The sequence below is a fragment of the Schistocerca cancellata genome, chromosome 2, assembly GCF_023864275.1.
Source record: "Schistocerca cancellata isolate TAMUIC-IGC-003103 chromosome 2, iqSchCanc2.1, whole genome shotgun sequence".
Classification (NCBI taxonomy): Eukaryota; Metazoa; Arthropoda; class Insecta; order Orthoptera; family Acrididae; genus Schistocerca; species Schistocerca cancellata.
Window position 1 is genome coordinate 837,173,667 of NC_064627.1, and position 25,548 is coordinate 837,199,214.

A 25,548-nucleotide genomic window follows, 5' to 3' on the forward strand; every position below is an offset into this window, starting at 1 on the left:
CAGTATGGTGGTCGTCAGTTTTGCCAACGTACTTTGACCCAGAAGTGAATATACACAATCTCATATGAAGCTGTAAAACCTGTCACTCGAGTCGCTCTACTAGAACTGCTGAAACTCGCTGAAAATGCCCATATTCAGCTGACGATCTATTATGGTGGCTTGCGACTTCATTGTTATGTGTTTAGTCAAGTCATACATCAGAATTACGAAATGTCTTTTGAATCAAATTTCCATTCACACAATTTAAAAGACACTGAAGACCGATTTTATGGAAGAATCTGTTTATCAATATACAGTTCGAGGACCCTCAAAGTTCCAGTTTTGTTTTCGTACGATTCAGGTTAATAACGTAGTGATTTAACCGGACTGACGTGGGAATGGAAGGGATAAAAACATACAAAAATGAAAATCACTACAAAAATTCTAAACAAAAAAACTGAAAAGAATGTGGTTAACATGTGAATCAAAAAATTGTATTTGATTAGTTAACTACAAAACTGGAATTCTGAAAGGACAAAGTATTTGAAAACTACTTCGAATTGATATATTTTTATCCATGTTTTAATTAATTAATATTAGTATATTAATGAAACCATGACCCTTCACATAAAACAAGTTACCTTATGGAGGTGTTTTAATCTCTCTCTTAAACTGTGGCACCTCAACTGCTTCAAAATTCTTTCCCAAGGAAGTGTCAAGAAAGAAGGTGAGTGGTGGTCCTGTATCAGCTTTGGTGGAATTACTCCATTGAAGCTATACGCCACCATTTCCTCCTCCTAAACACACCTACAGAGGTTGGACAAAAATGTGGAAACACGGCGAAAAATGCATGTTTGAACAAAAAGGCAGATGCTAGCCTTTCCTGTAGGTTGCGTTGTTGTATTTGACGAACGGCACTTGCGTAATGTCCTCAATGCGTTACAACTGTCAGCCCTGGTCAGAAAAGGGCTCTATGTCGTTGAGAGTGCATTATGTCGGAGCTACGTGAATACGAACGTGGGTAGTTTGATGGCGTTCGTATAGCGGGTGCTTTAGTAACCAAGGTGGCCGAAGTGTTTAGTACTTTAAGAGGCTCCGCCTACAGGGAAAGTGGAAAAACATCACCCGCTAGTTCACAATGTGAACGAAAGTGTGCGTTGAGTGATCATGACAGACGGCCACTGAAGAGGGCTGTGATGAAAAATAAGACGTCGACAGATGGAAAAGGCTCTGCAGAACTGAATGTCACGCTCGCGAACCCTGTCACCACCAAAATAGTTCGAAGGGTGATCGACAAGAAGGAAACTGCATCGCGAGCTAGAATTCCAGAACCACTCATCACTGATGCCAATATCCGTAACCCGAAAACGTGGTGCCGAAGCCATAAAACCTGCACTGTGGAGCAATGGAAGGAAGTCATTTGGTCGGATGAGTCGTGTTTCCAACTTCTGGCGTTTGCGTCCCAAGAATGAAACATGGCAACGGTTCAGTGATGATTTGGGCAGCCAAATCGTGTTACTTCATGGGCCCCGTCGTTACTTTGCAAGGTCACATTACCGCTTATCAGGTTCATCCCATGGTACAATGATTGTTCCCCCATGCTGATGCTGCGTTTTAAGAGAACAGGGCGCCTGTCCAGAGAGCACGTCGTCCAGGACTGATTTCATGAGCAGGAGGGTGAATTGTTGCATGTCCCCTGGCCACCACAGCCCCCAGTTCTCAATATTATTGAACCTTTGTGGTCTACTTTGGAGAGAAGAGTACGTGATAGCTATCCACCTGCATCTGAACTTGCTACTATTGTGCAAGAGAATGGTGTAAGATTCCCTCGAAGAACATATAGGACTTGTATTTATTCATTCCGAGAAGACTGGAAGCTATTCTGAATGTCAATGGGTTTCCTACACCGTATTACACTATTGGCCATTAAAAGTGCTACACCAAGAAGATGACGTACTATAGACGCGAAATTTAAACGAAAGGAAGAAGACGCTGTGATATGCAAAAGATTAGTTTTTCAGATCATTCACACAAGGTCGGCGCCGGTGGCGACACCTACAACGTGCTGACATGAGGAAAGTATCCAACCGATTTCTCATACACAAACAGCACTTGACCGGCGTTGCCTGGTGGAACGTTGTTGTGATGCCTCGTGTAAGGAGGAGAAATGCGTACCATCACGTTTCCGACTTTGATAAAGGTCGGATTGTAGCCTATCGCGATTGCGGTTTATCGTATCGCGACATTCCTGCTCGCGTTGGTCGAGATCCAATGACTGTTAGCAGAATATGGAATCGGTGGGTTCAGGAAGGTAATTCGGAACGCCGTGCTGGATCCCAACGGCCTCGTATCACTAGCAGTCGAGATGACAGGCATCTTATCCGCAAGGCTGTAACGAATCGTGCAGCCACGTCTCGAACCCTGAATCGACAGATGGGAACGTTTGCAAGACAACAACCATCTGCACGAACAGTTCGACGACGTTTTCAGCAGCATGGACTATCAGCTCGGAGACCATGGCTGCGGTGACCCTTGATGCTGCATCACACACAGGAGCGCCTGCGATAGTGTACTCAACGACGAACCTGGGTACACGAATGGCGAAACGTCATTCCTTCGGATGAATCCAGGTTCTGTTTACAGCATCATGATGGTCGCATCCGTGTTTGGCGACATCGCGGTGAACGCACATTGGAAGCGTGTATTCGTCATCGCCATACTGGCGTATCACCCGGCGTAATGTTGCAGGTCCTGTACGGGCCTTAGTGGATACAGAAAATGTTCGACTGCTGCCCTGGCCAGTACATTCTCCAGATCTCTCACCAATTGAAAACGTCCGGTCAATGGTGGACGAGCAACTGGCTCGCCACAATACACCAGTCACTACTCTTGATGAACTGTGGTATCGTGTCGAAGCTGCAGGGGCAGCTGTACCTGTACACGCCATCAAAGCTCTTTACGACTCAAAGCCCAGGCGTATCACGGCCGTTATTACGGCCAGAGGTGGTTGTTCTGGGTACAGATTTCTCAGGATCTATACACCCAAATTGCGTGAAATTGAAATCACATGTCAGATCTAGTATAATATATTTGTCCAATGAATACCCGTTTATCATCTGCATTTCTTCTTGGTGTAGTAATTTTAATGGCCAGTACTGTAGACTCGGTAATGTGTTGTGTTTTGGCGTTTCCATATTTTTGTCGGTAACCTGCATGTCGCTACGTCTAAGTGGTTCTCGCTTCCATTTTCAGTGCCTTATGGCCACATAACTAAGCACTGTTCACTGTAAACACTGTCACCATATATCCACCAGCAGTTAATGTGTACTAGAAAAGTTTGAATATGGAGGTTACAACGTGATGTTAATAAAAGTACCACCCACAGTGACGCAGCCTCGCGCTATGGAAATAATTATGTCATTTCCGAAGATAAGCCTGAAAAGGCTCGAAAACTATTTTGTCAAAATAAGCTGGTCGCAGTTATTACATTAAAATACTGTCCTTCAACAGAAATTCCGGTACATTTGCTAAAGACATATTTTCAACGGCGAATTAGAAACTGACACTTCCAGAGTACTCATCGTACATTTTAACTAGTGCGTAGGAGGATATAAACTGAGAAGAAAATTAAAAAACTGTATCACCCATACATTTCTGCTTCGTTAATAAAGAAGCTGTAGAGTGGGCGTTTGTAGAAAAACAGAAAAATGCTAAAAAAAATTTGGGAGAAGGCCTCTAGGTGCCGCTGTTCTCCTACGTATGAATTTTCGTATGCGTGCTCGTTGGTGATATTGCCAAGTCTTGGAACCATAACAGTTACAGGCTCACTCTGTTGGAGGTGATAAGACAGCCAGCATTGTCACCGTCCCACGGACAAACAGCAAATTGCAAGTAATGCTGCGGTGCCGCCAGATGTTCCCAATAGCTCAGCCGTTAACGAGAAGGGTAATAATTACGAGACAGTGGAGCCGAGCAAGCGAACAGGAACAATCTAGTTTCACCCGCGCAAACTGTAAAAGTACGCTTGTTATTGAGACAGGATCAATCCGGTTTTAATTGTGCTGCAGAAATAAGGGATGCCGTCGTATAAATAACGCCGAGTGGTCGTCCGTGCGTGGCGGCGTTATTGCCAAGTGGAGCGAAGGCATTTGACCCCCTCAATTGGACTTTGCGGGTGAATGTTGACAGGGAGTAAACAGTGAGCGGAACGGAAAAAACCCGCTCTGCAGAAGGCCTCGTCTGTTATAGGGCGATCATACGTGACGGGAAGAAGGCAAATGCTGTGTTGTTTAATGACGGTACTAATGACTGGTACTACATTCCCATATAATAGACCCCCTGGGGTACGACGCCAGGTGGGCAATAGAAGACAGAGTGGAGCTTTATGCAAAATTAGCCACCGAACCACGAGCGATCTAATAATGTACCATCAACTGTGTTATCTGCTTTTTGCAGGGCTCCTACGAATCTGGAATCTTCTCTACTTGTCTCCTTTGTCAAACAGTAGGTGTTTTCTGAGAATAGTTGTATTTCTCTCGCGATTATTGATTCTCATCGCAGCCATGATGGTAACTACGAAAACGACCGAAATAACTGAGACTGCCAGACATCATTCTCTTACAGTATTTTGTTAAGCTATTCATGGGTTTCCTATAATAATTCAAAAGTTAATGCCATCTTTAACAGGGGATAAACTTGTTTTATCATCACTGCTTCGGTAATATGAGGCACCATCAGTGAAATAACGTCTTGTATCTTCCTCATCGTGTTCTCAGTAGTTTTCTCCAAGTAAATAATTTGTATTCGCAGAAGGAAAGGACAGAAGGAATGCGATGGCGTAACATCCCGTTGACTCCAAGGTGATTAGAAATGGAAAAGCGGTTCACGTTGCTTGTTTGGGTCTAATCGGATCAGATACGAACTGTGAAGTTATTCTATTTCATACTACTGAGTTTCTGAATAAACCTCTGACACGATAAGTAATTGTTTCAGAATCCACTGCAACGCACGTCCCCATATCCGTCTTCTAATACGACGAATACATTTGCGCCACACTCGAACCCTAACATCAGCTCTTACCAACTGAAATCGGGACTCATCTGACCAGGCCACGGATTTTCAGTGGTCTAGAATCCAACCGAAATGATCACTAACCCAGGAGAGGCGTTGCAGGCGATGTCGCCGTCGGTCATTTGCTGCCATAGTCCATTAACACAAAATTTCGCCGCATTGTCCTAACGGATACGTTCGTCACACGTCACACGTTGATTTATGCGATTATTTCACGCAGCGTTCCTTGTCTGTTGTTTCTGACGACTCCACACAAACGCTTCTACTCTCGGTCGTTTAAGTGAAGGCCTTGGGTCATTGCATTGTCCGTGGTGAGAGGCAATGCCTCAGATTTGGTATTCGCGACCCACTCTTGACGCTGTGGATCTTGGAATATTGAATTCCCTAACGAGTTCCGAAATGGAATGTCCCATGCGTCTAACTGCTGCACGCGTCCAACTGCGAAGTCAAAGTTTTTTAATCACAGTCGTGTGGCCATAATAACGGCGGAAAACTTTCTACATGATTCACCTGGGTACAAATAACAGCTCCGCCAATGCACTGCCCTTTTATACCTTATGGACATGATTCTACCACCATTTATATACGTGCATACTGCTATCCCGTGATTTTTGTCACCTCAGAAGTACACCCCGCATGTTAATCAGTGGGATTGGAGGTAACTCATATTAATTTCGCTATGAGTAGCTAAATAGCTTTGAGATATCACAACAGGTGGTTTTAGGTATACTTCCTAGCAGCCCATTATCCATGCCGTCTTCCTTCGGACTGATACGGTATTTTATGTCTGTTTGCGTGACGCGGCAGAAAGCGTGTTATGTTTGTGGAGGTAATTTTGTTTGTTTGTTTCTGGAGGGGGGGGGGGGATAGCTAAATAGCTTTGAGATATCACAACAGGTGGTTTTAGGTATACTTCCTAGCAGCCCATTATCCATGCCGTCTTCCTTCGGACTGATACGGTATTTTATGTCTGTTTGCGTGACGCGGCAGAAAGCGTGTTATGTTTGTGGAGGTAATTTTGTTTGTTTGTTTCTGGAGGGGGGGATTCAGGTTTTTTTTTATCCAGTCGAATTATATGCATACTGCAGACTTATAAACAGCATTTCTAATTCAAATGGCTCTAATCACCATGGGTCCTCAGTCCCCTAGACTTAGAACTACTTCAACCTAACCTAAGGACATCACACACATCAATGCCCGAGGCAGGATTCGAACCTGCGACCATAGTAGCAGCGCGGTTCCGGACTGAAGCGCCTAGAGCCGCTCGCCCACAGCAGCCGGCAACAGTGTTTATATTCAGCGTTTACTTATTTTTTGTGACGATGTGTGTACGATAAAAAGCAATCTTGAGGAATTTCGCCTTGAGAGACCAGTGAATTATATTCTCACAGTATGCATGTTCGACTGCTTCGCCAGTTCATGACGGAAAACCTCATGTGAATGATGAAAACCCTGGTGATGGATCTTTCGCTGCGAAACTCATATCGGAAATTGAGACCTGAAAACGGTACAGTCGAGGGACTTCTTTTAGTCATAAATTATATAAGAATTAGTGACGAAGGTCGCAACATATGGAAGCCTGCTGTAATGAAATATTATCATGACCCCAATCATCATAGTAGGTGAACTGGTATAAATTGTATGCAGAAAAGACAACAGAGCGAAAACTGCCATTGGTATTTTGCTGCCATACGTAAGTAGGAACTTCGTAACTACGCACTGGGCAATTGTGTATTCGATGAGGAGAGTTTTGAAAATTCAGCACGGCCTGAACTTTGAGAAAGGGCAAGATCCATCGCCTTCATTGAACCTACATTCCATTTGCCAGATTGAATTCACTCACTTATAGCTGAGCTGTGATACGATTTTGTATGTTCTGTTGCTTTTTCATTTCTAACTCCATATGCTGCGGCGGCTGCGTTTTTGCAAACACGTCTCGGTATCAGCAGCTTTGTACTGTTAGTAGTCTGTTTATTCTACTACATTCTACATCTATAAATTGTAACTTCTGCAGCATCATCACATTTGAAACAAAATCTAAATATGGTTCTATCACTCTCCGTGAATATAAAGTTTATGTAACTTTATAATTGCAATCAGATAAGCCATATGTGATTTATGAAATGGCTTCCAAGTGTAATGCACACTGTTTGAAAAAATGTACCATCATAAATGTGTCGCTATAAATCAATGAAATTTTGTCGTTGTCCCACGACTGTGTGTAAGAAGCAGTAAAACAGGCTTTACATGTTCAAATGTCAGTAGTACGTAAGGCTGCCAAGCGTTAATATAGGGCCTTCTATATCTACTGAAATTTAAAAAAAAAAAGCTTCGGATGAACGTCTAAGCGATTACCTTCTAAATACTTTCTAGTCCAGTGATAACTTCTAGTCCAGAGGTAATTTTATTGACTACTGGAAGAGCTTCACAACCAAGACGCCAATTACGTAATCCCACTCACGATTCATAAGCAGTAGATGGACCAGCAATTTATGTTGAAACTCGCATTCAGTTATCCGTTAACGTAAGGTATCACTTTAGCTTGTGTAATTTTCGTGATGTGATGGTCCCTACTGATAGTTCACGCAATTTGAAGCACACAGTTTCGGACCATGCTATCTCACCTGGCTTCTGCCGCTATGATGCTGTATAAGGCATCCCTGGAATATTGATTCTTCCTGCTGAACCAGAACTGTATTCTTAGACGTACTAAGAGTGATCTGAATAGACAGTTTGTTGTCAGTCGACAAGTGACTGTGTGGTGATCAACACGATGTAGCCAAAAGCGTGTTTGTCGGGATATCAAGAGAATCCTGCGCAAACCTGTAGCAAACAAGCAACGGGAATACGATATTGCAGTGCCTGTGTTGTTGAGAACAACGATAAAATGTTCCTTCGGACATGCAAGCAAGCGACGTTCAATTATAATGTCCTCCCCAGTACGGGAATTACATAATACAGGTTATGCCTCAGGAACGACGACATACGGAAGTTTGTATCTGGCCGTGAATCGCACACGAATAGCCAATGCGTTTAAGGCGACCGCTCGCATAAATTGGGAAATTCAGGTTCCAGTCTCGGTCCGGCAGAAATTTTCATTGTCATCATTCCCTTACACAGTTTTCATGCAAACAACGGGAATATGTGATATGCAGTCGGTAGCACTAACTTAGATTTCAGTAGCGAACATGAAACCGATTTCTTGCTGGAAACTGTTATCATTTATCAAAAGAAGGAAGGAAGAAGGATTCAGGAAGAACCCCTAACTTCGTCGAGAGTGCCAGTAGCTGCTATCCGTTCGCTATGACTCGTGTTTCCATTGCAGAAACACTCTAGTCAGGCAAGACCAGAATAGACTAGAGGATACCGGTTACGTCTGCACGTTTCGCTAGCAACTTGACGGAAGAATCACAAGGTCCGCCTCTCTACCTCTCGGTTATCCTACAATTAAGCACAAGTGATGTACAGTTTTGTGCTTGATTTGAATTCATACGTAATGTACACTGTCGAGTTGCGTTATTGTTATCGCCTTAGATGTGTGACACGTGCACTGTACGAGACAACGTTGGTGCAACACTTTATACGCCCACTGGGAATCAGTGTGCAAGCGAAAGTAGGGCAAGTCGATCTAGCGTTCAGCGGTTTGTGAAAGGTTACCAAATGGAAATTGTACATTCCGAGACCACCACAGAACGGCCCTGCTCAAAGGCTTGCGGCCTGAAATAATGGTCCGCTATTCTGTCCGGATCGTCAAGATGCAATTAAAAGTGAACAGCAGCATAAACTGCTGAAGCTGTGTGACTCCTACAAATCGACCTGTTTAAGTGCACAGGAAATAATTCTGCCAGAAGTTAATGTCTCATATGATCTGTAATCGCGTAGTTTCATTCATCCACTTTTCTATGATGGTATTTCAAATGGTCAGACGTATGTTTATTTACGGAAAGATGGTGTTCCGTCAAATGGTTAAAATGGCTCTAAGCACTATGGGACTTAACATCTGAGGTCATCAGTCCCCTAGACTTAGAACTGCTTAAACCTAACTAACCTAAGTACATCACACACAGCCATGCCCGAGGCAGGATTCGAACCTGCGACCTTAGCAGCAGCGCGGTTCCGGACTAAAGCGCCTAGAACCGCTCGGCCACAGTGGCCGGCGGTGTTCCGTTGTGCAACTATTCGAGGTACCAGGGTTCCTTGGATGACTCATCCACCACGATGGGGACAGTGCTGAGTACACATTCAGGCGTTAACCCGTCCGACTTTTTTCGCTGGGGAAACGTGAAAGATAAGAATTACTAACAAACATTAGTTGCACCGAAGACGCAAAGGGATACATTGAGTCGATGTTAGGGCCATGTGGACCCGCTGTCAATGGTGGTTTGCCCAGTAATTCGGTGGCTTCGACATTGTTCACTAGCTGATAGTACTCACTTAGGTCTGCTACGATGACTCAATAAAGATGCAAAAATAGCAACTACGTTTAGTTTTAACAGATATATGAGAAGACGATATGCAAGGGGGTTTATTTGAACCATCAGACTTGGCATGATCTGCGCTACTGTATATGTCCCTTCCTAGACGCCTTTATTAAATCCAACAGTTACCAGTGTCCCCGAATCAATTTCCTTATGCTAGACTACTCCAATCAGCCGCTTTGCGGCTTCAACTTATCCAACCACGTTCTCCTACTCTGAAATAGAAAATGCTGCGAGAAAATTTACGGAAAAGAGTCATAACAAAGAAAAAGTTTTAATTTCATTTTAATGCCATGTCAAGTCCTTTCAGTAGGTCAATACTTGTATAACTCAAGTTACACTATTCTAGTCGATTCCGTGTACCACGATATCTACATCTACATCTAAATGACTGCGCTGCACTTCACACGTAAGCGCCCAGCACAGGGTTCCCCGAACCACACACTTTTTCTCTGCCGTTCCACTCTCTAACACGCGGCTGGTCCCGGCGGAGGTTCGAGTCCTCCCTCGGGCATGGGTGTGTGTGTTTGTCCTTAGGATAATTTAGGTTAAGTAGTGTGTAAGCTTAGGGACTGATGACCTTAGCAGTTAAGTCCCATAAAATTTCACACACATTTGAACATTTTTGATCTCTAACACCGCACTGGAAAAAACAATATTTTAATCTGTCTTTGTGAGCTTCAGTACCCTATGAGTAAGTTTGCAAGTCCCAAAATATTTGACATAAATGGCCAAGTGTTTTGATTTCATTGACGTACTGTAGAAGCTTACATTTGTTACATCGCCAAGGGACTGTACACCTTAATACGTGACATAAATTTCAGCTTGATACGTCAACCTGTTTCTGAGAAAATGGGTTTCTGGCAGTCGGATGGAGGGACAGTCAGACAGGCAACAAATTGATTCTATAAGAGTATAAGGGCTCCATTTTTATCGACTGAGGTACAAAACCCGAAAAATCAGCTTTTCATTAGTTTTCCCACAATTAGTTGCTTCTAGAGCAACTCTTTTGAGGATTTTGTTTGAGACACTGAAGAAAATTTGCTTGTTCAATAGCAGTTAAGGGGGTGAACATACTGGATGGTATCATCTCGATTTTCTTAGGCGACAGCAATGTTTGTTTCTGTGTTGGGCAGAGCTCGGTGCTTCAGGCGCTTCTGGGTGAGCTGCAGACGTCGGAGGGCCACGTGTCTGTGGGCGGCCGCGTGGCGTACGCGAGCCAGGAGCCGTGGGTGTTCGCGGGCACGGTGCGCAACAACATCCTGCTGGGCCGGCCCTACCAGCACGAGTGGTACCGCAAGGTGGTGCGCGCGTGCGCGCTCGAGAGGGACTTCCAGCTGCTGCCGCGCGGCGACCACACCGTCGTGGGCCAGAAGGGCGCCACCCTCAGCGGGGGGCAGCGCGCCCGCATCAACCTCGCCAGGTACTGCCGGCCGCTGCTGCACCTAAACGCTCGCCGCTGCAAAGCTTCCCTCTTGCGACATGCTACACAAAAGTTCCGAGAATCCGAGTATTGCGCCCAAAAGTAAGCGGTACAAACGTCAGCCGCTAGTGCCTCTGGTCTGCTATGTCTATATCTTCATCTATACTTCGCAAGTCATTTTCCGGTGTGTGGTGGAGAGTACTTCTGTACCCTTGTCACTTCCCCCCTTTCTTGTTCCAGTCACGAATAGTCTGCGGGAAGAACAATTGCCGGTAAGCCTAGTTGTGGGTTCGAATCTCTCTAATTACACTACTGGACATTAAAATTGCTACACCACGAAGATGACGTGCTACAGACGTGAAATTTAACCGACAGAAAGAAGATGCTGTGATATGCAAATGATCAGCTTTTCAGAGCATTAACACAAGGTTGGCGCCGGTGGCGACACCTACAACGTGCTGACATGAGGAAAGTTTCCAACCGATTACTCATACACAAACAGTAGTTGTCCGTAAGAAGGAGAAATGTGTACCATCACGTTTCCGACTTGGATAAAGGTCGGATTCTAGCCTATCGCGATTGCGGTTTATCGTATCGCGACATTCCTGCTCGCGTCGGTCGAGATCCAATGACTGTTAGCAGAATATTGAATCGGTGGGTTCAGGAGGGTAATACGGAACGCCGTGCTGGATCCCAACGGCCTCGTATCACAAGCAGTCGAGATGACAAGCATCTTATCTGCATGGCTGTAACGGATCGTGCAGCCACGTCTCGATCCCTGAGTCAACAGATGGAGACGTTTGCAAGACAACAACCATCTGCACGAACAGTTCGACGACGTTAGCAGCAGCATGGACTATCAGCTCGGAGACCATGGCTGCGGTTACCCTTGACGCTGCATCACAGACAGGAGCGCCTGCGATGGTGTATTCAATGATGAACCTGGTTGCACGAATGGCAAAACGTCATTTTTTCGGATGAATCCAGGTTCTGTTTGTAGCATCATCATGCTCGCATCCGTGTTTGGCGACATTGCGGTGAACGCACATTGGAAGCGTGTATTCTTCATCGGCATACTGGCGTATCACCCGGCGTGATGGTATGGGGTGCCATTGGTTACACGTCTCGGTCACCTCTTGTTCGCAATGATGGCACTCCGAACAGTGGACGTTACATTTCAGATGTTTTACGACGCGTGGCTCTACCCTTCATTCGATCCCTGCGAAACCCTAAATTTCGGCAGGATAATGCACGACCGCATGTTGCAGGTCCTGTACGGGCCTTTCTGGATACAGAAAATGTTCGACTGCTGCCCTGGCCAGGACATTCTTCAGATCTCTCACCAACTGAAAACGTCTGGTCAATGGTGGCTGAGCAACTGGCTCGTCACAATACGCCAGTCACTACTCTTGGTGAACTGTGGTAACGTGTTGAAGCTGCATGGACAGCTCTACCTGTACACGCCATCCAAGCTCTGTTTGACTCAATGCCCAGGCGTATCAAAGCCGTTATTACGGCCAGAGGTGGTTGTTCTGTTTACTGATTTCTCAGGATCTATGCACCCAAATTGCGTGAAAATGTAATCACATGTCAGTTCTAGTATAATGAATACCCGTTTATCATCTGCATTTCTTCTTGGTGTAGCAATTTTAATGGCCAGTAGTGTATATCTTCATCGCCTTTCCCCGAGATGTAAGTAGGAGAAAGCTTTATATTTGTTGACTGTTCCAAGAACTATGCTCTCGGAACTTTAACAGTTGACCACATCATGATGGAGAGCGCCTGTTTTGTAGCCTCTGCCACTGGAGTTGGCTGAGCATATCCGTGTTGCTTTCGTTCTTACTAAATGAACCCTATATCGAAATGTTTGATGATGATGATGATGTTAGGTTTGGGGTGCGCTCAACTGCGCGATCATCAGCGCCCGTACAAATTCCGAATTTTTACACAGTCCAATGTTTTATCGCATTCCAATATAGCCACTGGCACGAATGATGATGATGATGAAATTATGAGTACAACACAAACAACTAGTCCCGTAGCAGAGAAAATCCCCAGCCCCGCAGGGAATCGAACCCGGGACCCCGTGATACCGAAATTTGCTGCTCCTCTTTGGATCTTCTCTTTTTCTCTGTCCTGTCTCGTACGGATCTCATATTGACGAGCAGTATTCAAGTACGGGTCGAACGAGGGCTTTAAAAGCTACCTTCTTTGTAGATGGACTACATTTCCTGACGATTCTTCCAATGAGTCTGTCTGACATCTGCCTTTCCTGCTCCACTTTAAATTGGTACGCATGCTCCTAGATACTATAAGGACGAAGCTGCTTCCAGTGATTGTTCTGTAAGCGTGTAGTAACGAGGGCTTCTGTCTGTGTGTACCCAATACATACGAGTGATTTGAGTGGTGTAATAGATTTAAAGATGACAAGGAGTCAGACATTTGGACACACCGTCATCATGCACAACTACGAAAAGATCTATTAGGTCACCAAATGGTACAAGGACGTCCCATTAGGTCCAATGCTGCGGTGCTTGCCAATATCGGAGAGCCCTGGCAGTAATGACAATATGTAAGGGAAAAATGAACTGATGTTTGTGTTGGGGAGGGCACTCAGCTTAGGAAGTTCGTGGAGTAATGTTGACCATCGTCCTGCGGTGGTGTAATGGTTAGCATTTCTGCCTACCAACGGCAGTCAGCCTTCAGCGGCGCAGCGGTTCGGACGGTGTTTACGTCCCTGCCGCACGTCGGCGCGAGAGGTGTTTACGTTAAGTGGGTAGCGGTGTGCCGCGGTATACATAGAAAGAATCATGGCCTTGTCGTTCCGCAAATCGACACTGAAATTTAGTTTTGTTAACGAATATGCTCGACCGAAGGCTTACGAGATCGAACGTTATTTACGGGACGACGTGAAAATCGAACCTGACGTTCTAGTTGGAATACACTTATGTATAGTCAGCAGCGTGGTCTATGTCAAGCTCACAAATGAAGTGGCATGTGAGGAACTCCTAATTCGACACCGACAAGGACTTCGTTTCTGTCATTCGGATGCGAATGTTGGAGCGGTAACACGCCGGCATGGGACTCCGAACGATCCGCGTTTTTGAACTTCCATTCGAAGTGCCAGAAGAATTGGTGACAAGCACCCTGCGTCCTTACGGAACGGTACTCTCCCACGTGGATGAAAAATGGGCGAGTTTCAAGACGTATCCTGTCCTCAATAGCGTCAGACAAATGCGGATCGAACTCCGAAAACACGTTCCGTCATACTTGTACATCGCTGCTTGTAGGGCGATTGTCATCTACGACGGACAACCAAGGACGTGCTCTGGGTGTGGGAAGGAGGGACACGTACGTTCCGAGTGTGCTCAACGAAGGTTATCACGCCGCATCCGACTGTGCTCCCCATGACTTACGTCGCCGCATTACGCGATGACGTAGGCCGCGAGACAGACGCGTACCAGAACACACAGACAGCGGCAGATTGTGGCGAGCCACGGGAGGATGACGTAGCGTTGGATCGCCTGCAGCAGTCACAGGATGCCTTCTCTTCGGTGCCGCTTGCGGCCCCTTCATATAAGGCACTTGGAGACGTCGATAATACGACGGCGCACGATTCCGACGTCCCCCACGAACAACTGGAGACCATGCTGACCTCTTATTCTGAGGCCCGGCAACGTAAACAGCGATCACCAAAACGCCGGAAGAAGCGCCGCCTCACGGTGGAGAACGACCACTCTGATCTAGCAGACAATTCTGAGACGTTTACGGGTACAGAGCAGACGACTATGGATACAGAAGAACTGCCTAGCTAGGATGCAACGGTGGCCAGCGGGACGGCGACACCACCTACCGCTGACGATGCTCCAGACACAGCGAAGGAGTCCGATCGACGGCAACAGGCTACTGAGGAGGCTACGGCGCCTGCACCGCACAACGATGGGACACTAGGGGACTGGTCAGAGGACCCACCGCCGTGGGGAATAGATGATGCCGGAGGAACTGCTCCCACGCACTCTCCCGGTGTAAGACTGGAAGAGTGAATGGAATAACGGCAGACCATATGAGGGGACGGCATGGGACGTTAGTACCACAGCAGCCTATGTACGGAAGAATTAGCGACCGTACGGTACCCTATCTACGTTGACAGCCATGCAACAAGCTTATCTGATAGGGTCTGTTAACATCAATAGCAGTGGGACGCCGGAAAAAATCAAGATGCTCAGTGACATGATAAAGGCTGCGGATTTAGACATAGCACTATTACAGGAAGTTCGGGTACTTTCCCCCTCGGACTTTTACGGTTACGACGTTTACTGTTCCCCGTGTGACGAGAGAGGCGTTGGCACAGCTATACTATTAAAGGAAGGGATACGTGCAGACGAAGTAGAGTATTTGCCTTCTGCCCGTGGTACGGCCGTGACCATAGGTGGAATACATTTGATCAACATATACGCACCGTCAGACTCGGATAAGAGAAGGGACAGAGCAGATATTTACGCCCATGAGCTTGCACCGTTGTTCCAGGGACGATACGGTGGTTGCATACTCGGCGGAGATTTTAATTGTGTGCTCGACAGAAAGGACCAACAACCTAACTATACTACTAGCCAAGAACTTAGGGAGCTGGTCAACGGAATGGAATTAGTCGATACATGGGACCTGAAGTATCGCAACCAACCAGGATATACATTTTTTACTAGCCACTCCGCGAGCCGTTTGGATCGGATCTACGTTTCAAGGGCGTTAGCAATGTCGACGGTGGACGCAGAAATATGGCCGACAGCGTTTACGGACCACGAGGCATATATTTGTACGGTTAACCTCGATAGACAGCAGGTATGGAGACGGAGGGGTAATTGGAAGATGAACATCTCCCACCTGCGAGATACAGAATGCCGACGCATGGTGGAGGACGCGTGGCATGGCTGCCTCCGTCGACCGACGAAATTCTTTCGGTTCTGTCCTGCAGTGGTGGATCGAGTGCGCGAAGCCAGCTTTACGGAGGACGTTAATAGGTTACGGGAAGGTTTCTCAATGGCAGCGCACGACCACTGAGTTTTCCTTTACGGCTCTGCGGGAACTGTTAGCTCGACCACCGACACCAGACGGCCGTCCACCGAGTTAAGGCGAAGCTGGTACAACTTGCGACGCTAAGGATGGCGGGTACGATGATACGCGCGAGGTCGCAGGATTTCCTGCCCGACGAGGCTCCCTCGATGCATTATGTAATAAAGGAAAGACGAAGAAGGCGAAGGAATTTAATACATGAGATCGATCTCGGCGATGGCCGTCGTTTTACAACACAAAGGGGCATAGCACAGGCGTTCACGGATCATTTTAGCAGATTCTATGCGAGCAACGGGGAGGGTCAGAGGGAGCTGGGGAACGTCCTGGAAGAGATCCCAGACGCGACGAGTGTGAACGGGGAAGCGGACGGGTTATCAGAAATTACGTGTGAAGAGCTGGAGGAAGCGATTACGCGAGGTGCCTGCAACAAGTCCCCAGGTCCAGACGGATTCCCGTTGGAATTTTACCGTGCCTTTGTGACCATTATGACATCGATGTGGCTATGCATGTGTAATGGGCTTCTGCGGCAAGAAGTACCGGTTCACATTCAATTCACGGAAGGGCTCATGATACCGATACCGAAGCCCCGTGGTGGCAAACGGCCTTGTGACTATCGCCCCTTGACCCTCCTTAATAGTGACTACAAGAGTTTCATGCGCATCCTGGGCAGTCGTATCAAAAAGTCGTTGGAGAATCGAATACGTGCCGATCAGACTTGTCTTGGCGGCATCAGTAATATCCACACAGCCTTGGGAGACTATCGTGACATCGTTGCCCTCGCGGCTGCATGCCGCCTCCGGGGGGCGATGGTTGCTGTAGATTTCGATCATGCTTTTGATCGCGTGGATCATGTGTACCTCGCGGCGGTGATGAACAGGATGGGTGTCTCGCCATTATTGACCACTGCTGTGATGCGGCTGTTGCATGGCGCCAGATCAGCGATGGTGGTCAACGGAGGGAGAACTGAGTATTTTAATATCTTAAGATCAGTGAGACAGGGTTGCCCCTTGTCGATCCTCCTTTATGCGATCGCCTTAGAACCGTGCCTCGCAGGCCTTCGCCACCGTCTTACCGGCATCTCCCTACGGCATTTATCATTCAAATGCAGAGCATGCGCGGATGACATTGTGTTCTTCGTACGGAATGAGGGGGAGACTCAAACAGCACTGGATTGGCTACAGACGTATGGGATGGCAGCTGGAAGTGTGGTCAACTACCGAAAATCACAATTCATGCATGTGGGGCGTGGACTAGAACCAGGAACGGAAGGACCCTTACCTGCGGTGCAAACCCTCCGCTGTTTGGGTATCACCTTTCATAAAGAGACAGCAGGAACGGCTGCGGACAACTACCGAAGGCTGTTACTCAGAGTCCGCACGGCAGTACGACTAAACGCCTTACGGTCGATGGATATGCTGCAGCGAGTGTTACTCGTCAACTTTTATCTCGCGCCCATGATGTGCCACCTGACACACCTTCTCCGCTTGACGCGCACGATGGCTATGAGGATTCAGGCGGCTTTTGGGTACTATGTATGCCTGGGACAACTCTTTAAGGTCCAATACAACACGCTTACCCTCCCAGCGCGAGAGGGGGGCGTTGGTTTAGTGAACGTGCACGAGAAGGCGCGTGCCATGTATAATAATACTATGCTCAAACGGTGGCGCAACAGGAATCACTCGCTTACGGGGACGATCATCGAAGAACTAGTACCAACATCGCATCTTCCTCCAGTCAGTGTCGGCCGTATATCGCCCCCTTTAACGTATGTGCGCACGTTCATCGTGGAACACAGTTACGTTCGAGAGCGTTTACCGACGACCCGACAGTCGACATCGAAGGACGTGTACCATCTGCTTCTTCGACAGATCGCACGGAATAGGGTGGAACGGAAACATCTAGCTGTTAATTGGCACGTGATGTGGCGCACAGTCCACCACCCCCACCTACCTACAACAGTTAGATCAACATGGTACATTGTCGTGAACCGAAAATACCCTACGAATGATAAAAAGTACACAATACATTTGGCGGATTCGCCCTTGTGCCAGCAATTCGGCGTGCTGGATACGGACGACCATCGGCTGGTCTGCGGCGAGGCATTGGCTGTCTGGACTCTCGCAAGAAAGATTATAGCGTTCATGCGGCGCACTATCTATACAGCAGTCTCTTCTGACATAGTATTTTTTCCAGAGGAAACGTATTTTCCGCGTCATAAGACGAACGCAGTGGCGTGGATCACAGGTATGACGGTCCATTATATCTACAGAGACACACGTACGAACGTACTGAGCGTCCTGGATTATTGACAATACTTGCAAGATGGACACACAAAACTATTACGGCTACAAAAGTACAAGGATTGGTATGTCAATTTCCTAGTAACGGTTTTTGCGGACCCGCCATATACTTGGGGTGTGCCGGGTGCGCAAAGATAAGCGGCGGTGCTGTCGTTGTGAAACCGACCAAGTAAGTGATCGGCTAAGAACATTATGCGAGTATGCGACCTAGGAAAAACTAACGCTTTCACAGTTAGCAAATGGATGTAATTCAAATTTTGTTTTCATATCTCTAAATACTTTTTCTTTAGGGTGCCGGAGGTGGCCCCACTTTGATTTTGTTGATATTTCATGCTGCATGGTAGGACGGCAGCGAGGTTCCTTCCAGGACAGCTATCATGTGTCAGGACGTACTATATTTATTTTGTGAATAATAAAGGTTTCTGTTTCTCCTAACTTCCTTAATAAAAAATAATAATAATAAACCCTCACTCCTGACAAAAAAGTGGTTCCCCTGTAAAAAAAAAGTTGGTAGACCACTTGCCAGCTAAAAAAGAAGTAACGTGTTTGCCTGTCAGGTGCACGCCGAAAATATAAAAAAAATGGTTAAAGTGTATGGGTGTTAAGCAAAAGGTAAAAAAAAAGTAAGTAGACCAGGTTTAGAGACCCGGCCGCAGCACAAATTTTTATTTGTTTTGTCTGCTTCGATCATTATCATAGATGGTGAAAGTGTTAAACCGACGCACAAGAACAGATGACAGTCAATCGAAGATGTTTGTGAAATCGTTGGAATTTCATGTGGGCCATGTCAATGAATTCTAACTGATGAACTGAATATGAGACGAATTGTAGCGGAGTTCGTTCCTCGTGATTTGAACGCCAGCTGTTTTTTAATCAGCTCGTTTCTAAAGAAACCTTGTAAGAACGCCGACCAGCGGGATCATCGCGTTCAGATGTACACTGAACTGCAAGCAACAGTCCTAGATGATCCAGATATACGGTCCACGAACGTAACTGCCAATGATTTATGCCTGAACGAGTATGCCCATGAAACAAAACAGCAATGTTGGTGGTGGAGGACACACCACTCTCTCTGCGGCGCAGAATTTTTTTAATTTTTTTTTTTTTGTTACTGCCCATAAGTAAATTCTTGAATTTCTTCCATGTGGTCAGACAGTCGCAGGGAAGTTCTACGGCGATGCTTTGAGGCAACTGAGGGAAGATGTTACACGCAAACGGCCTGAGATATGGGAGAACAAGGACTGGTAGTGGCATCATGACAGTGCACCTGCTCACATCTCGCTCTTTATGAGGGCATTGCTGAAAAAAAAAAGTAAACGAAACGTGGCAACTGTCCCTCACCCACTCTGCTCGCCTGGTCTAGCCCCTTGCGATTTCGCATTTTCCCGAAAATGAAACTGAAGTTGAAAGCGCAGCATTTGACTGCATAGAACTAATTTTGAGTACGATTCACTCCGCAGACTTCAAGCACTGTTCCAACGATGGGAAAACTCCTGGAAGCTAGCGAGGGAACTTCTTTGAAGATGACGGAGGAAATTAAGACGTAACTATTCTAATTTTTGTCGCTATATTCTCTGAAATTTTGGGTTGCACGTCGTACACCATAGTACTCAACTGTCAGTAAACACGGATCCACCACCACGTTAGCAAGGACCTGTTCTCAGACTCTTCAGTTACGCGCTGTTAGGGCGCTTCCGGAAAAGAACAAAGTGTGTGACAGGAGTAACGACGCGTGCACTTGATACATATCGGACACAAAACTTCAGTGCCAGCCATCTAGGGCAGTAGTTTTTGTTGGAATCCGCACCACTGCTTATGTACGCGGGACGGCAGCCTGTTTCATTTCAAAACATAACTGTCGCTGGGAATACGAATGTAAGCCTACATAACGCTCATATGCAAGACGTGAGACGATACGTATTAATCAATTACGCTTCATACGGAGTATTGTTACCGGCCGTAAATGCTGTAGCGACTCTCAACTCTTTGAATTGTGTTTTCATCAACTGTATCAAAAGACTTTTGTTGAATCTGTACTCATGATTTTCTCCATGAGATAACGTCGGTGTCCTGGTCAGTTTCCTAGGCTCTGCTCTCAAGTTCAGCTTAACTTACCACCTTCTCAAGTTTCTGCTGCATGGAAGTACCACGAAGCCACTTTCCAGTGGATTCAGTGGGTACACACGCGTTCTACCAGTAGTCTACAGTTATTTCTTTTACGCAGTTTTGTGCGAGTCCATTCAAAGTTTTCAACGTAATAGTATTGATAATTTTTCTGTAATTTTTGTTTAATCGTGTTCCAAATAAATTTCATTGATATAAGTTCGGAAGAGTAAGGGGAAAAACGCCGAACACGGATATTTTTCATTTTATAAAAATCTTGTCCACAAAGTGCTCAGACTTCGCGTTGTTTGCTCTGGCAACTCTAGATTGGTCGTCTGTTCTGTCACTGAGGTATTATTTTTCTCTCAGCCACAGGAAGAAAAACTGAGCGCTTCATTTTCTTGACTTGTATGATATGGAAATTTGTCAAGCAAAACGGTGCATTTATCCATGAGATTCAGAATAAATGCTTGCTGCATCCATTTAATGTAATCTCTAGCAGTTCACCTCACAAGTTTTCTGTAATGGAATAGTGGGAATTTTTTGTTTCTCAACTTCACAGAACTTAAAAACATTGTATACGTGTTTTCCGGTTTCACATCATATCACTTGCGGAGATTTCTTTTGATGTGTTTTCATTCCAGTTGCCTGGCTGATATACGTAGCAGATGCTCTGCAGTGCGGGCGTCAGCAGTTGCGCTAAAGGCTTATCTACCACTCGTCGGGGTGCATGATTACCCCATTCTCTGGTTCTCGACAGCTTTTCCGCTGGCAGAGACGTTTCAAATAACCAGTACATTGAGATATATCGAACCGTTCGGACGAGAAGACAATTATGCCCTTCGTATGACTAACCGAAACAAGAATAGTCGTATCAGCTGAAGTCAGCGTGTGAAGCTTAGGTCACTGAGGTCACCGCCACCTGAAAGCAGTTGTCTGCTACTACACTGTAAGAAATATTGTATCTAAGTGAGGAAGGGTCTCTTCCGTTTCTCAAGGTAGTATTTCAAAAAATATCTTAGGTTTCGTATAAAAAATTGAAAAACATTTTTGAATTCGCTCGGCTTGTTCTTACAAGGTTTCGCTAGAAACGAGTTGGTTAAAAAACTTGACTTCTTTAGACTTTATGATGAACTGACTGGAATTGAATTATTCGCCATGGTTTTATAACTTTACGAAATTGAATGAACAGCCTCACATAATTCTAAGATTTAGGACCGTAAAATAAACATACCAGATACTTTCACTTTTGTGACCATCTCGTCCTATACTGATGTGAATGAATGCAGTTAACATCTCTGAATTGCCTTTAATTTTGTACAGAAAGCCATGTTTCCCTCTGTCCTTAAGTAAATGGGTTTACTAACTGAAAGTACGTCATGCCCGAGTTAATTATTATACGTCTTGTTGAATTTACTGTGTGTCGTCAATCAAATTCATGAATGTTTAATCAATCAATACACAGTCACCATGAAAATTTGCTTCACATCTACAAATATTATAAGTTTTAGTAGATAATTTCAACCATATTTGCTGAATTATTTACGTATATACGGAAAGAATTCTTTTGTGTGCAAGACAGTATCCAGTCAACAGAAACAACATCTCGTAAAAAGTAAATACGTATTAAGTGGTCGGCATTCTTCTTAAGATAACCGTGTTATTGAGAATGAGATTTTATTACAGCAGCTAGTTGGTTCTGTACACTGTTCCGCATATTTTTATGGTGCTTCATAGTTCAGGGAGGTTACAGTTAACCTTTGCTACTTTTGAGGGACCCAGTAAAAAAAACGTGATTGTAGGACAATGAAATTTTGTAGAAACATTCCGTAAGGACATGCTGAAGAGAAATAATGAAGAAACCATTGCAGAAAACACATTTTAAACATTTGATAATTGCATACCATGTTTACGTTCCAGCTTACAAAGATTGCTCAATGTGACGACCATCTGCATCCACGACAAAGTGGAACCGCACTAGAGACAGTATTTCACAGTTGTTTGCACCACTTTTCGGAAGGTGGACCACGAAATGTTCAGCTGTTGTGGCACAGCCCGTACACTGATTGACCATCGCACATTGCGTCCAGCATTCTCAGACACGGCAACAGTAACTTCTTCAACAATTTGTGGCGCAGTTGGCCATCAGCCTGACCCAGGAGCAATTCCCAAATCGCCAATTAATTCGAAATTGCTTATCATATTCTTCAACCCCCGGTGCGGTTCGCCCCCTTTAGCTGAGTGGTCAGCGCGACAGAATGTCAATCCTAAGGGCCCCGGTTCGATTCCCGGCTGGGTCGGAGATTTTTCCCCACACAGGGATTGGGTGTTGTGTTGTCCTAATCATCATCATCTCATCCCCATCGACGCGCAAGTCGCCGAAGTGGCGTCAAATCGAAAGACTTGCGCCCGGCGAACGGTCTACCCGACGGGAGGCCCTACTCACACGCCATTTATTTACCCCGGCGCGGAAAGAGGACTCCTCCGTATTCCTTTAATGCGTCGATACTTGCGAAGAGCAGCAATACTACTGCTGCTGTTTTGATGAAACAGCTTCACGAGTAAAGCCTTGCTCACCTTGTCCGGACCCAGACCAAAGTTGACCGTCTGCAACTATAATTTACCTGATGCTCATGTTTCAACCCTACGTCGTCATACTAGTACCGGCGCCTAACGGCAAGTCGTGACACTAACACTACTAACAATGCAAATCCTGCAGCGCGTAGTCCGACCATCATGCCTATGAAGTTTCCCGTCCACACCGGCTCAAGCAGCGAAAGTTTAACCATACCCACCCTGTATCTGGACGTATCGTCTTTCATAACTCTTAAAATAGGTCCCAGGAATAGAAAACACCGGTAATTCAAGAATTTGTCTACAGTGGCTTCCACTACTCATTGAAGACGCAAAATTCTCCTTTATGGTAATGAAATTTCTTAACATGGCGTAATCAATATCTCCTCTTACGATAATTTTACTTTGGCTTCGTCCATAGTCGCGTTGTATTCATACAACATCCTTTTCGCCAGAGTGATATTCAGTATATTCCCCTATTGATTTCGGCTTACAGCCACTTACAAGCGAACTAAAACGGAACAGGTCGATGTACCAAAAATTGTCATTTATCATGGTTGTATACAGGAAATTCGGATTACTGAACTTAGCATCATATTGAGTTTGTCGTGTGTCCCCACACGTAACGTCGCGCATACTACGGTTCTGGAGGCAACAGGAAAAAGATGTTTTCGTTACTTAACATCAGAAAGTATCCTCTATCGGTCCATCCATTTTTTATGTACCCACAAGAAGCAGTGATGAGCGTAAGTTGATGCGTACGAGGTGGAAAGGGAATTTTGTCTGCCTACGGCAACAATTAGCTGCGTCTCTTTCATAAGCTCAGCCAGTGTGGAAGCTTCTCTACATTTAGTACGAACGACAGCTGGTTTTTGTGGACGTAGTATCTCCACATCTGAGAGTACACTGTAATGTCTTGGATTTCGGTCACAGACAACATCCTCAGATTATCAAAATGGTTCAAATGGCTCTGAGCACTATGGGACTCAACATAGTAGGTCATAAGTCCCCTAGAACTTAGAACTACTTAAACCGAACTAACCTAAGGACACCACACACACCCATGCTCGAGGCAGGATTCGAACCTGCGACCGCAGCAGTCCCGCGGTTCCGGACTGCAGCGCCAGAACTGCTAGACCACCGCGGCCGGCGCCTCAGATTAGCAGCACGTGCTTAAAAAGTGCGATATCTAATAACCATAAGACAGCCCGGTGCCGCCAGGACCTAGAAAAATCAATAGGGGGATAGTTATGACCTATGAATGGCCTTCTGGGAATTTCTCACGCGTATGAGTTTCACGAAGAAAAGCATTCGGAATATACGTGGGATGTTGTAACCTACTCAATAAATGCACGATCACCGCAGCAGCCAGGGGATGAACATCAAGGACAATTGACTACTGGTAATCTGATTAAATGTCGTAGTAACGTAACTAATACATAGGTACAAACTTTACAATATGGGTATCCACAGCATAAGGTAAGCATTCTTGAAAAATAAGCGGCAAACAGCGGTTGTGTGATCCTTTAATAGTACTACGGGTTTCACAACGTTAAAGCTGCATCTTCAGGTACATCTAAATGGCGGCATTCTGGCATCTATTCAAATGAATATATCTAGCTCCCTTATCTAAAAATGTCTTGGAAAAAAAGTATCGTACAATCCAGTATCTCGATTGCAGCAATGAATAAGATTCGGATTTTGTCAACAAGATCAGTAAAAATATTTTAAAAAATTACGGCCACCCTCCCACAATAGGCATCCAGTCAGACTGACAAGTACTGACAAAGATAGAGACTATTTATCATAGATTTCCATACCCCGGCAACGTTTCTGATAAGATCGGTTCTATTTTAAAAAGAAAACACATAACCGTACTTTTTCATTCGTAATAAGGTAGGAGTTATGCAGAGATCGCCAAGATTCCCGAATCTGTAATACAAAATCTATACTACATAGAGTTGAAGCACTAAATTGTACTCCCTAATTTTAATTATTTACAGTGTAATTAATTTATTCTTGTTATATTTCACCTGTAATTATACTGCACTTCCCTTTTAACATTGCATGTCTATTCTAAGGACACATCCCGGAATTCTTATTCAGATTATTTACAATTTCACACGCCGTCCATCTCTTCCGGGTAAGCTGCACCTGCCTGCTTTCTTGCTACTCACGTATTCTGCCACCATCCGTCCATGACGGTTCTCAGACATGCATCAAATCCGTTCCGGTAGGTCTCATCTTGCTTTTATTCATTCTAACAGTACCTTTATGGCGCTTTTCTCTACGTCCTGTCTTTTATCACAATTAATATTTAATTTGGGTTTCACCCGTAAGTCACCCCTTTTCTGGTTTTACAGTTTTATTGTTCCTTTTAGAGCTGACTTCCTTGTATGGGTCCGCAGCTCGTGGTCGTGCGGTAGCGTTCTCGCTTCCCACGCCGGGTTCCCGGGTTCGATTCCCGGCGGGGTCAGGGATTTTCTCTGCCTCGTGATGACTGGGTGTTGTGTGCTGTCCTTAGGTTAGTTAGGTTTAAGTAGTTCTAAGT

General features: G+C 45.5%; 1 protein-coding gene across 1 annotated transcript in view; it reads left to right on the forward strand.

The window, feature by feature from the left end:
* The window catches only part of LOC126162751 (ATP-binding cassette sub-family C member 4-like), a 386,365-nt gene that overhangs the window by 230,836 nt on the left and 129,981 nt on the right, over positions 1-25,548 (forward strand). Inside the window, exon 10 of the mRNA XM_049919433.1 lies at positions 10,664-10,950. Coding sequence (XP_049775390.1) covers positions 10,664-10,950 — 287 coding nt within the window. The remainder of the gene's footprint in view (positions 1-10,663; positions 10,951-25,548) is intronic.